The sequence below is a fragment of the Oncorhynchus nerka genome, linkage group LG4, assembly GCF_034236695.1.
Source record: "Oncorhynchus nerka isolate Pitt River linkage group LG4, Oner_Uvic_2.0, whole genome shotgun sequence".
Classification (NCBI taxonomy): domain Eukaryota; kingdom Metazoa; phylum Chordata; class Actinopteri; order Salmoniformes; family Salmonidae; genus Oncorhynchus; species Oncorhynchus nerka.
Window position 1 is genome coordinate 15,263,680 of NC_088399.1, and position 12,694 is coordinate 15,276,373.

Sequence of the window (12,694 nt, forward strand, 5' to 3'; positions counted from 1 at the left end):
CCCGTACCATGCTGAGTTAATGTCTAAACTAACCCTTACCATGCTGAGTTAATGTCTAAACTAACCCGTACCATGCTGAGTTAATGTCTAAACTAACCCGTACCATGCTGAGTTAATGTCTAAACTAACCCGTACCTTACCATGCTGAGTTAATGTCTAAACTTAATCTTAAATTTGGCGTTTGGAACCGCTTTGAAATTTTACATTTGAGAAACATGGATGAACTGGTCTAATGGTCTAATTCTGACGTGAGACTGTGAGAGCTGGTAGGTATGAGAGCAGTGCTGTGTGTGTGTGTGTGTGTGTGTGTGTGTGTGTGTGTGTGTGTGTGTGTGTGTGTGTGTGTGTGTGTGTGTGTGTGTGTGTGTGTGTGTGTGGATCGTGTGATGCGATCGGACAGTGCTAATCTGCTATCAGCCCCCCACACTGACAGCTAATTAACAGGATGAGCCTCGGACTGCTGATGGAGAGAGAGAGACATAGGTAAGGAGAGAGAGAGAAAGACAATGGTAGAAGGAGAAAGAGGGGTAGAGATGGCTTATTAACATTACAGTATACTGTACTCCTTGCAACGTACAGTGAGGGAAAAAAGTATTTGATCCCCTGCTGATTTTGTACGTTTGCCCACTGACAAAGAAAGGATCAGTCTATAATTTTAATGGTAGGTTTATTTAAACAGTGAGAGACAGAATAACAACAACAAAATCCAGAAAAAACAATGTCAAAAATGTTATAAATTGATTTGCATTTCAATGAGGGAAATAAGTATTTGACCCCTCTGCAAAACATGACATAGTACTTGGTGGCAAAACCCTTGTTGGCAATCAGAGGTCAGACGTTTCTTGTAGTTGGCCACCAGGTTTGCACACATCTCAGTGGGATTTTGTCCCACTCCTCTTTGCAGATCTTCTCCAAGTCATTAAGGTTTTGAGGCTGACGTTTGGCAACTCGAACCTTCAGCTCCCTCCACAGATTTTCTATGGGATTCAGGTCTGGAGACTGGCTAGGCCACTCCAGGACCTTAATGTGCTTCTTCTTGAGCCACTCCTTTGTTAACTTGGCCGTGTGTTTTGGGTCATTGTCATGCTGGAATACCCATCCACGACCCATTTTCAATGCCCTGGCTGATAGGAGGTTCTCATCCAAGATTTGAAGGTACATGGACTGGTCCATCGTCCCTTTGATGTGGTGAAGTTGTCCTGTCCCCTTAGCAGAAAAACACTCCCAAAGCATAATGTTTCCACCTCCATATTTGAAGGTGGGGATGGTATTCTTGGGGTCATAGGCAGCATTCCTCCTCCTCCAAACACGGCGAGTTTAGTTGATGCCAAAGTGCTCCATTTTGGTCTCATCTGACCACAACACTTTCACCCAGTGGTCCTCTGAATCATTCAGATGTTCATTGGCAAACTTCAGACGGGCATGTATATGTGCTTTCTTGAGCATGGGGACCTCGCGGGCGCTGCAGGATTTCAGTCCTTCACAGCGTAGTGTGTTACCAATTGTTTTCCTGGTGACTATCGTCCCAGCTGCCTTGAGATCATTGACAAGATCCTCCCGTATAGTTCCAGGCTGATTCCTCACCGTTCTCATGATCATTGCAACTCCACGAGGTGAGATCTTGCATGGAGCCCCAGGCCGAGCGAGATTGACAGGTCTGTTGTCACCTTTTCACCAAGCTGCTTGGCGATGGTCTTGTAGCCCATTCCAGCCTTGTGTAGGTCTACAATCTTGTCCCTGACATCCTTGGAGAGCTCTTTGGTCTTGGCCATGGTGGAGAGTTTGGAATCTGATTGATTGATTGCTTCTGTGGACAGGTGTCTTTTATACAGGTAACAAACTGAGATTAGCAGCACTCCCTTTAAGAGTGTGCTCCTAATCTCAGCTCGTTACCTGTATAGAAGACACATGGGAGCCAGAAATCTTTCTGATTGAGAGAGGGTCAAATACTTATTTCCCTCATTAAAATGCAAATCAATTTATAACATTTTTTACATGTGTTTTTCTGGATCTTTGTTGTTGTTATTCTCTCACTGTTCAAAAAAACCTACCATTAAAATGATAGACTAATTTCTTTGTCAGTGGGCAAACGTACAAAATCAGCAGGGGATCCCTCACTGTACGTGTATACAGCACAGTTTTACTTAAGCAATAAGGCATGAGAACCCAGGGATTAAAGTGTGAAAAACACCCGACTAAGTAAGGGTTATTCTTAGGCCCAACCCAGAGCGAAGGGAAACATCCCTTAGGAGGGAGTTGTATACAATAATTATTCGGTTTGAGTGCCTTGTGCTTTTATAAAACTGTTGTCAACATATTTTAAAAAATTTATTAAAAAAAGATTAACAACATTTTTTTCATTAAAATTTTTATTTTAATGAGTAAATATGTTTTACTTCATCCTTCCACCAGATTATATAGTCCAGGGAAAAGCCAGTTGTTAGTTCTGAGATTCTGAAGTTGCTAGTCAGACAGGCTGGTTGCTCATTCTATTCATTCTGTAGGAAATGGTTGGTATGCTAAGCAAGTCATTGGCATGTAGCTGTGCAGGCTAGCTACTTCTCTGCTAGCTAGCCAACTAAGGCTAACACACAATCACTTCAAGCAGACGAAATGTCCATTTTTGTTTGTTTTACCTTTGTTTCTATTGCCAATGATTTGTGTGTATCCATTATAATGATCCTGATAAATGAATTCGTCTGGTTTAGAGAAGCGTCAGTCTCTTCGCAACATGTTCATATGGCACAACGGGGACAAATCCCCAATGTTGCAAACCTAATTCTAAGCTAGGCTACATGCATGGGGAGATAATGTCTTGACCCTTTTTTTCCAGGGGAGATGAAGTTTATGAATGGCCTGGCTGGACATTGACAATTTAAATGGAACTGTTAACAGGCGTTACACAGGGATTGTGATGAATAACTCCTTGCTATCAACCAATCAGCATCCAGGATCCAAACAAATCATTTTAGAAACGTGTTTAAAGGAGCTACATGTAATATTTTCACATTGTATTTCAGCAAATGAAGAAGTCTTAACTGGATGTTGGAAAGTGGTTGTAAAGATGGGCTAGGGATAGTGGTAATGTTCAGTACCTGCCGTTGGTGGATTGAGTGGCATCTCCCTTGGTGTCTTTCTCCTACTTCGCTCTTTCCTCCACCATTCTCTCTGTATGTTATCTTATTCTCCCTGCCCTCAATTTCTCCTCTTCTCTACCTCTCCTCCTTCTCTTACGTACACATTCCAGAGGAGAGCAGCTTTCGTCGAGGAAAGTTGGAGGGAAAATGTAATCCGTGCAAACAAACTGTAATACACACCTAAGACACAAACACACACACACACACACACAAACACAATGTTGGACACAGGGAACGTTACACTAATATAGTATGTCTAGTTCCACTCCTGCTGTCTTGTGTCTTACGCAGCAGTGCCATCTAGTGGTCAAAATAGGTTTTCATACTCTACCTCCAAAAAAAGGAAACTATTATTACATTTTATTTAACCTTTATTTAACTGGGCAAGTCAGTTAAGAACAAATTCTTATTTACAATAACGGCCAAACCCGGACGACGCTGGGTCAATTGTGCGCCACCTTATGGGACTCCCAATCACGGCTAGATGTGTTACAGCCTGGATTAGACCGCTGCGCCACTCGGGAGGCTATCTTTATTTAATTTACTGTAGTTTGTTTTCTATTCAGCCTATTTGATTAAATGTTGTTCTTTAAACTTGTAAAAAAAATATATAAAAAACGTATATAAAAACAAAGATCACTTCATAGTCGTGGATTGGAAGAGAAACTCAATGTTGATATGTCAAACACGCACTACTAACGGCCATTGTAAAAACACATTGAATGCCAAACCAGATCCAAGATGTCACTGGATATACTTCCTGCTGATTGGTCCATGTTTTTGTGTACCTTCAGGGAGAGCCAATAACGTTCAGTGAGGAGGTCTTTGTGACCCACCGCTCCAGTGCCATGAGACAGTTCCTGCAGAACGCCATCCAGCTGCAGCTCTTCAAACAGGTACACACACACACACACACACTCACAATAATAGGCTCATACACAATAATAGGCACACACACAATAATATGCGCACACACACCCCATTTCTCATTGGAATAAACCTTTCTCCATCTCTGTAGTTCATCGATGGCCGCTTGGACCTGCTGAACGCTGGTGAGGGCTTCAGTGATGTTTTCGAGGATGAGATCAACATGGGAGAGTATGCAGGTGTGAATACAATCATATAAAAAAAATGACACGTTTTTTTTTTAACTCGGTCTCAAAGCACTTGACTTGATCTGTGGTTGGGGACCGGCAGACATTTTATGCGCCTCCAAGGTCACCATAAACCAGTAGGCACTAAACAGAAGTCAACGTTTTGAAACTGAAGTAAACAACTCCCTGTCCAATTCATTGATGTTTTCTGTTTAAAAATTAATTAAAACAATTCAAGAATACTGCTATTCTTGGGTTAGGGACATTGACTCCTCCACTGCTATAGACGTTAGTAATGGGACATGGGTTAGGGACATTGACTCCTCCACTGCTATAGACGTTAGTAATGGGACATGGGTTAGGGACATTGACTCCTCCACTGCTATAGACGTTAGTAATGGGACATGGGTTAGGGACATTGGTTCCTCCACTGCTATAGACGTTAGTAATGGGACATGGGTTAGGGACATTGACTCCTCCACTGCTATAGACGTTAGTAATGGGACATGGGTTAGGGACATTGACTCCTCCACTGCTATAGACGTTAGTAATGGGGCATGGGTTAGGGACATTGAGACGTCCACTGCTATAGACGTTAGTAATGGGACATGGGTTAGGGACATTGACTCCTCCACTGCTATAGACGTTAGTAATGGGACATGGGTTAGGGACATTGGTTCCTCCACTGCTATAGACGTTAGTAATGGGACATGGGTTAGGGACATTGGTTCCTCCACTGCTATAGACGTTAGTAATGGGACATGGGTTAGGGACATTGACTCCTCCACTGCTATAGACGTTAGTAATGGGACATGGGTTAGGGACATTGACTCCTCCACTGCTATAGACGTTAGTAATGGGACATGGGTTAGGGACATTGACTCCTCCACTGCTATAGACGTTAGTAATGGGACATGGGTTAGGGACATTGACTCCTCCACTGCTATAGACATTAGTAATGGGACATGGGTTAGGGACATTGACTCCTCCACTGCTATAGACGTTAGTAATGGGACATGGGTTAGGGACATTGACTCCTCCACTGCTATAGACGTTAGTAATGGGACATGGGTTAGGGACATTGACTCCTCCACTGCTATAGACGTTAGTAATGGGACATGGGTTAGGGACATTGACTCCTCCACTGCTATAGACGTTAGTAATGGGACATGGGTTACATTGACTCCTCCACTGCTATAGTTAGTAATGGGACATGGGTTAGGGACTTGACTCCTCCACTGCTATAGACGTTAGTAATGGGACATGGGTTAGGGACATTGACTCCTCCACTGCTATAGACGTTAGTAATGGGACATGGGTTAGGGACATTGACTCCTCCACTGCTATAGACGTTAGTAATGGGACATGGGTTAGGGACATTGACTCCTCCACTGCTATAGACGTTAGTAATGGGACATGGGTTAGGGACATTGACTCCTCCACTGCTATAGACGTTAGTAATGGGACATGGGTTAGGGACATTGACTCCTCCACTGCTACAGACGTTAGTAATGGGACATGGGTTAGGGACATTGATTCCTCCACTGCTACAGACGTTAGTAATGGGACATGGGTTAGGGACATTGACTCCTCCACTGCTATAGACGTTAGTAATGGGACATGGGTTAGGGACATTGACTCCTCCACTGCTATAGACGTTAGTAATGGGACATGGGTTAGGGACATTGACTCATCCACTGCTATAGACGTTAGTAATGGGACATGGGTTAGGGACATTGACTCCTCCACTGCTATAGACGTTAGTAATGGGACATGGGTTAGGGACATTGACTCCTCCACTGCTATAGACGTTAGTAATGGGACATGGGTTAGGGACATTGACTCTTCCACTGCTATAGACGTTAGTAATGGGACATGGGTTAGGGACATTGACTCCTCCACTGCTATAGACGTTAGTAATGGGACATGGGTTAGGGACATTGGTTCCTCCACTGCTATAGACGTTAGTAATGGGGCATGGGTTAGGGACATTGAGACGTCCACTGCTATAGACGTTAGTAATGGGACATGGGTTAGGGACATTGACTCCTCCACTGCTATAGACGTTAGTAATGGGACATGGGTTAGGGACATTGACTCTTGACTCCTCCACTGCTATAGACGTTAGTAATGGGACATGGGTTAGGGACATTGACTCCTCCACTGCTATAGACGTTAGTAATGGGACATGGGTTAGGGACATTGACTCCTCCACTGCTATAGACGTTAGTAATGGGACATGGGTTAGGGACATTGACTCCTCCACTGCTATAGACGTTAGTAATGGGACATGGGTTAGGGACATTGACTCCTCCACTGCTATAGACGTTAGTAATGGGACATGGGTTAGGGACATTGAGACGTCCACTGCTACAGACGTTAGTAATGGGACATGGGTTAGGGACATTGATTCCTCCACTGCTACAGACGTTAGTAATGGGACATGGGTTAGGGACATTGACTCCTCCACTGCTATAGACGTTAGTAATGGGACATGGGTTAGGGACATTGACTCCTCCACTGCTATAGACGTTAGTAATGGGACATGGGTTAGGGACATTGACTCTTCCACTGCTATAGACGTTAGTAATGGGACATGGGTTAGGGACATTGACTCCTCCACTGCTATAGACGTTAGTAATGGGACATGGGTTAGGGACATTGGTTCCTCCACTACTATAGACGTTAGTAATGGGACATGGGTTAGGGACATTGAGACGTCCACTGCTATAGACGTTAGTAATGGGACATGGGTTAGGGACATTGACTCCTCCACTGCTATAGACGTTAGTAATGGGACATGGGTTAGGGACATTGACTCCTCCACTGCTATAGACGTTAGTAATGGGACATGGGTTAGGGACATTGACTCCTCCACTGCTATAGACGTTAGTAATGGGACATGGGTTAGGGACATTGACTCCTCCACTGCTATAGACGTTAGTAATGGGACATGGGTTAGGGACATTGACTCCTCCACTGCTATAGACGTTAGTAATGGGACATGGGTTAGGGACATTGAGACGTCCACTGCTACAGACGTTAGTAATGGGACATGGGTTAGGGACATTGATTCCTCCACTGCTACAGACGTTAGTAATGGGACATGGGTTAGGGACATTGACTCCTCCACTGCTACAGACGTTAGTAATGGGACATGGGTTAGGGACATTGACTCCTCCACTGCTATAGACGTTAGTAATGGGACATGGGTTAGGGACATTGACTCCTCCACTGCTATAGACGTTAGTAATGGGACATGGGTTAGGGACATTGACTCCTCCACTGCTATAGACGTTAGTAATGGGACATGGGTTAGGGACATTGACTCCTCCACTGCTATAGACGTTAGTAATGGGACATGGGTTAGGGACATTGACTCCTTCCACTGCTATAGACGTTAGTAATGGGACATGGGTTAGGGACATTGACTCCTCCACTGCTATAGACGTTAGTAATGGGACATGGGTTAGGGACATTGGTTCCTCCACTGCTATAGACGTTAGTAATGGGACATGGGTTAGGGACATTGAGACGTCCACTGCTATAGACGTTAGTAATGGGACATGGGTTAGGGACATTGACTCCTCCACTGCTATAGACGTTAGTAATGGGACATGGGTTAGGGACATTGACTCCTCCACTGCTATAGACGTTAGTAATGGGACATGGGTTAGGGACATTGACTCCTCCACTGCTATAGACGTTAGTAATGGGACATGGTTTAGGGACATTGACTCCTCCACTGCTATAGACGTTAGTAATGGGACATGGGTTAGGGACATTGACTCCTCCACTGCTATAGACGTTAGTAATGGGACATGGGTTAGGGACACTGCTATAGACGTTAGTAATTTGACATGGGTTAGGACATTGATTCGTCCACTGCTACAGACGTTAGTAATGGGACATGGGTTAGGGACATTGATTCCTCCACTGCTACAGACGTTAGTAATGGGACATGGGTTAGGGACATTGACTCCTCCACTGCTATAGACGTTAGTAATGGGACATGGGTTAGGGACATTGACTCCTCCACTGCTACAGACGTTAGTAATGGGACATGGGTTAGGGACATTGACTCCTCCACTGCTATAGACGTTAGTAATGGGACATGGGTTAGGGACATTGACTCCTCCACTGCTATAGACGTTAGTAATGGGACATGGGTTAGGGACATTGAGACGTCCACTGCTATAGACGTTAGTAATGGGACATGGGTTAGGGACATTGGTTCCTCCACTGCTATAGACGTTAGTAATGGGACATGGGTTAGGGACATTGAGACGTCCACTGCTATGGAGAAGTCAGTGGACGTTAGTAATGGGACATGGGTTGGTCCATTGACTCCTCCACTGCTAAGACGTTAGTAATGGGACATGGGTTAGGGACATTGACTCCTCCACTGCTATAGACGTTAGTAATGGGACATGTTTACTAGGGAGATCAGTGGTCTAACCTCCCACTACTAATCTGTATAGCGTTAGTAATGGGACATGGGTTACTAATCTGTATAGCAGTGGAGAAGTCAGTGGTCCTAACTCATGTCCCATTACTAATCTGTATAGCAGTGGAGAAGTCAGTGGTCCTAACTCATGTCCCATTACTAATCTGTATGTCCCAACTACCCATTACTAATCTGTATAGCAGTGGAGAAGTCAGTGGTCCTAACTCATGTCCCATTACTAATCTGTATAGCAGTGGAGAAGTCAGTGGTCCTAACTCATGTCCCATTACTAATCTGTATATGTCCCATTACAGTGGAGAAGTCAGTGGTCCTAACTCATGTCCCATTACTAATCTGTATAGCAGGGAGAAGTCAGTGGTCCTAACTCATGTCCCATTACTAATCTGTATAGCAGTGGAGAAGTCAGTGGTCCTAACTCATGTCCCATTACTAATCTGTATAGCAGTGGAGAAGTCAGTGGTCCTAACTCATGTCCCATTACTAATCTGTATAGCAGTGGAGAAGTCAGTGGTCCTAACTCATGTCCCATTACTAATCTGTATAGCAGTGGAGAAGTCAGTGGTCCTAACTCATGTCCCATTACTAATCTGTATAGCAGTGGAGAAGTCAGTGGTCCTAACTCATGTCCCATTACTAATCTGTATAGCAGTGGAGAAGTCAGTGGTCCTAACTCATGTCCCATTACTAATCTGTATAGCAGTGGAGAAGTCAGTGGTCCTAACTCATGTCCCATTACTAATCTGTATAGCATGTGGAGAAGTCAGTGGTCCTAACTCATGTCCCATTACTAATCTGTATAGCGGGGAGAAGTACTAATCTGTATAGCAGTGGAGAAGTCAGTGGTCCTAACTCATGTCCCATTACTAATCTGTATAGCAGTGGAGAAGTCAGTGGTCCTAACTCATGTCCCATTACTAATCTGTATAGCAGTGGAGAAGTCAGTGGTCCTAACTCATGTCCCATTACTAATCTGTATAGCAGTGGAGAAGTCAGTGGTCCTAACTCATGTCCCATTACAGTGGTCTCTTGAAGACGGAACTCTGTCCCATAGCAGTGGAGAAGTCAGTGGTCCTAACTCATGTCCCATTACTAATCTGTATAGCAGGGGAGAAGTCAGTGGTCCTAACTCATGTCCCATTACTAATCTGTATAGCAGTGGAGAAGTCAGTGGTCCTAACTCATGTCCCATTACTAATCTGTATAGCAGTGGAGAAGTCAGTGGTCCTAACTCATGTCCCATTACTAATCAGTATAGCAGGGGAGAAGTCAGTGGTCCTAACTCATGTCCCATTACTAATCTGTATAACAGTGGAGAAGTCAGTGGTCCTAACTCATGTCCCATTACTAATCTGTATAGCAGTGGAGAAGTCAGTGGTCCTAACTCATGTCCCATTACTAATCTGTATAACAGTGGAGAAGTCAGTGGTCCTAACTCATGTCCCATTACTAATCTGTATAGCAGGGGAGAAGTCAGTGGTCCTAACTCATGTCCCATTACTAATCTGTATACATTTACATTACATTTAAGTCATTTAGCAGACGCTCTTATCCAGAGCGACTTACAAATTGGTGCATTCACCTTATGACATCCAGTGGAACAGCCACTTTACAATAGTGCATCTAAATCTTTTAAGGGGCGGGGGGTGAGAAGGATTACTTTATCCTATCCTAGGTATTCCTTAAAGAGGTGGGGTTTCAGGTGTCTCCGGAAGGTGGTGATTGACTCCGCTGTCCTGGCGTCGTGAGGGAGTTTGTTCCACCATTGGGGGGCCAGAGCAGCGAACAGTTTTGACTGGGCTGAGCGGGAACTGTACTTCCTCAGTGGTAGGGAGGCGAGCAGGCCAGAGGTGGATGAACGCAGTGCCCTTGTTTGGGTGTAGGGCCTGATCAGAGCCTGGAGGTACTGAGGTGCCGTTCCCCTCACAGCTCCGTAGGCAAGCACCATGGTCTTGTAGCGGATGCGAGCTTCAACTGGAAGCCAGTGGAGAGAGCGGAGGAGCGGGGTGACGTGAGAGAACTTGGGAAGGTTGAACACCAGACGGGCTGCGGCGTTCTGGATGAGTTGTAGGGGTTTAATGGCACAGGCAGGGAGCCCAGCCAACAGCGAGTTGCAGTAATCCAGACGGGAGATGACAAGTGCCTGGATTAGGACCTGCGCCGCTTCCTGTGTGAGGCAGGGTCGTACTCTGCGGATGTTGTAGAGCATGAACCTACAGGAACGGGCCACCGCCTTGATGTTAGTTCAGAACGACAGGGTGTTGTCCAGGATCACGCCAAGGTTCTTAGCGCTCTGGGAGGAGGACACAATGGAGTTGTCAACCGTGATGGCGAGGTCATGGAACGGGCAGTCCTTCCCCGGGAGGAAGAGCAGCTCCGTCTTGCCGAGGTTCAGCTTGAGGTGGTGATCCGTCATCCACACTGATATGTCTGCCAGACATGCAGAGATGCGATTCGCCACCTGGTCATCAGAAGGGGGAAAGGAGAAGATTAATTGTGTGTCGTCTGCATAGCAATGATAGGAGAGACCATGTGAGGTTATGACAGAGCCAAGTGACTTGGTGTATAGCGAGAATAGGAGAGGGCCTAGAACAGAGCCCTGGGGGACACCAGTGGTGAGAGCACGTGGTGAGGAGACGGATTCTCGCCACGCCACCTGGTAGGAGCGACCTGTCAGGTAGGACGCAATCCAAGCGTGGGCCGCGCCGGAGATGCCCAACTCGGAGAGGGTGGAGAGGAGGATCTGATGGTTCACAGTATCGAAGGCAGCCGATAGGTCTAGAAGGATGAGAGCAGAGGAGAGAGAGTTAGCTTTAGCAGTGCGGAGCGCCTCCGTGATACAGAGAAGAGCAGTCTCAGTTGAATGACTAGTCTTGAAACCTGACTGATTTAGATCAAGAAGGTCATTCTGAGAGAGATAGCGGGAGAGCTGGCCAAGGACGGCACGTTCAAGAGTTTTGGAGAGAAAAGAAAGAAGGGATACTGGTCTGTAGTTGTTGACATCGGAGGGATCGAGTGTAGGTTTTTTCAGAAGGGGTGCAACTCTCGCTCTCTTGAAGACGGAAGGGACGTAGCCAGCGGTCAGGGATGAGTTGATGAGCGAGGTGAGGTAAGGGAGAAGGTCTCCGGAAATGGTCTGGAGAAGAGAGGAGGGGATAGGGTCAAGCGGGCAGGTTGTTGGGCGGCCGGCCGTCACAAGACGCGAGATTTCATCTGGAGAGAGAGGGGAAAAAGAGGTCAGAGCACAGGGTAGGGCAGTGTGAGCAGAACCAGCGGTGTCGTTTGACTTAGCAAACGAGGATCGGATGTCGTCGACCTTCTTTTCAAAATGGTTGACGAAGTCATCTGCAGAGAGGGGGAGGGGAGGAGGATTCAGGAGGGAGGAGAAGGTGGCAAAGAGCTTCCTAGGGTTAGAGGCAGATGCTTGGAATTTAGAGTGGTAGAAAGTGGCTTTAGCAGCAGAGACAGAAGAGGAAAATGTAGAGAGGAGGGAGTGAAAGGATGCCAGGTCCGCAGGGAGGCGAGTTTTCCTCCATTTCCGCTCGGCTGCCCGGAGCCCTGTTCTGGGGAGAAGTCAGTGGTCCTAACTCATGTCCCATTACTAATCTGTATAGCAGTGGAGAAGTCAGTGGTCCTAACTCATGTCCCATTACTAATCTGTATAGCAGTGGAGAAGTCAGTGGTCCTAACTCATGTCCCATTACTAATCTGTATAGCAGTGTGGTCCTAACTCATGTCCCATTACTAATCTGTCAGTGGAGAAGTCCTAACTCATGTCCCATTACTAATCTGTATAGCAGTGGAGAAGTCAGTGGTCCTAACTCATGTCCCATTACTAATCTGTATAGCAGTGGAGAAGTCAGTGGTCCTAACTCATGTCCCATTACTAATCTGTATAGCAGTGGAGAAGTCAGTGGTCCTAACTCATGTCCCATTACTAATCTGTATAGCAGTGGAGAAGTCAGTGGTCCTAACTCATGTCCCATTACTAATCTGTA

General features: G+C 45.8%; 1 protein-coding gene across 5 annotated transcripts in view; it reads left to right on the forward strand.

The window, feature by feature from the left end:
* The window catches only part of dennd1a (DENN/MADD domain containing 1A), a 215,850-nt gene that overhangs the window by 184,174 nt on the left and 18,982 nt on the right, over window positions 1-12,694 (forward strand). For all 5 annotated transcript variants that reach the window (XM_065017252.1, XM_065017255.1, XM_065017253.1 and 2 more), the window contains 2 exons: window positions 3,932-4,033; window positions 4,156-4,243. In XM_065017252.1, coding sequence (XP_064873324.1) covers window positions 3,932-4,033; window positions 4,156-4,243 — 190 coding nt within the window. The remainder of the gene's footprint in view (window positions 1-3,931; window positions 4,034-4,155; window positions 4,244-12,694) is intronic.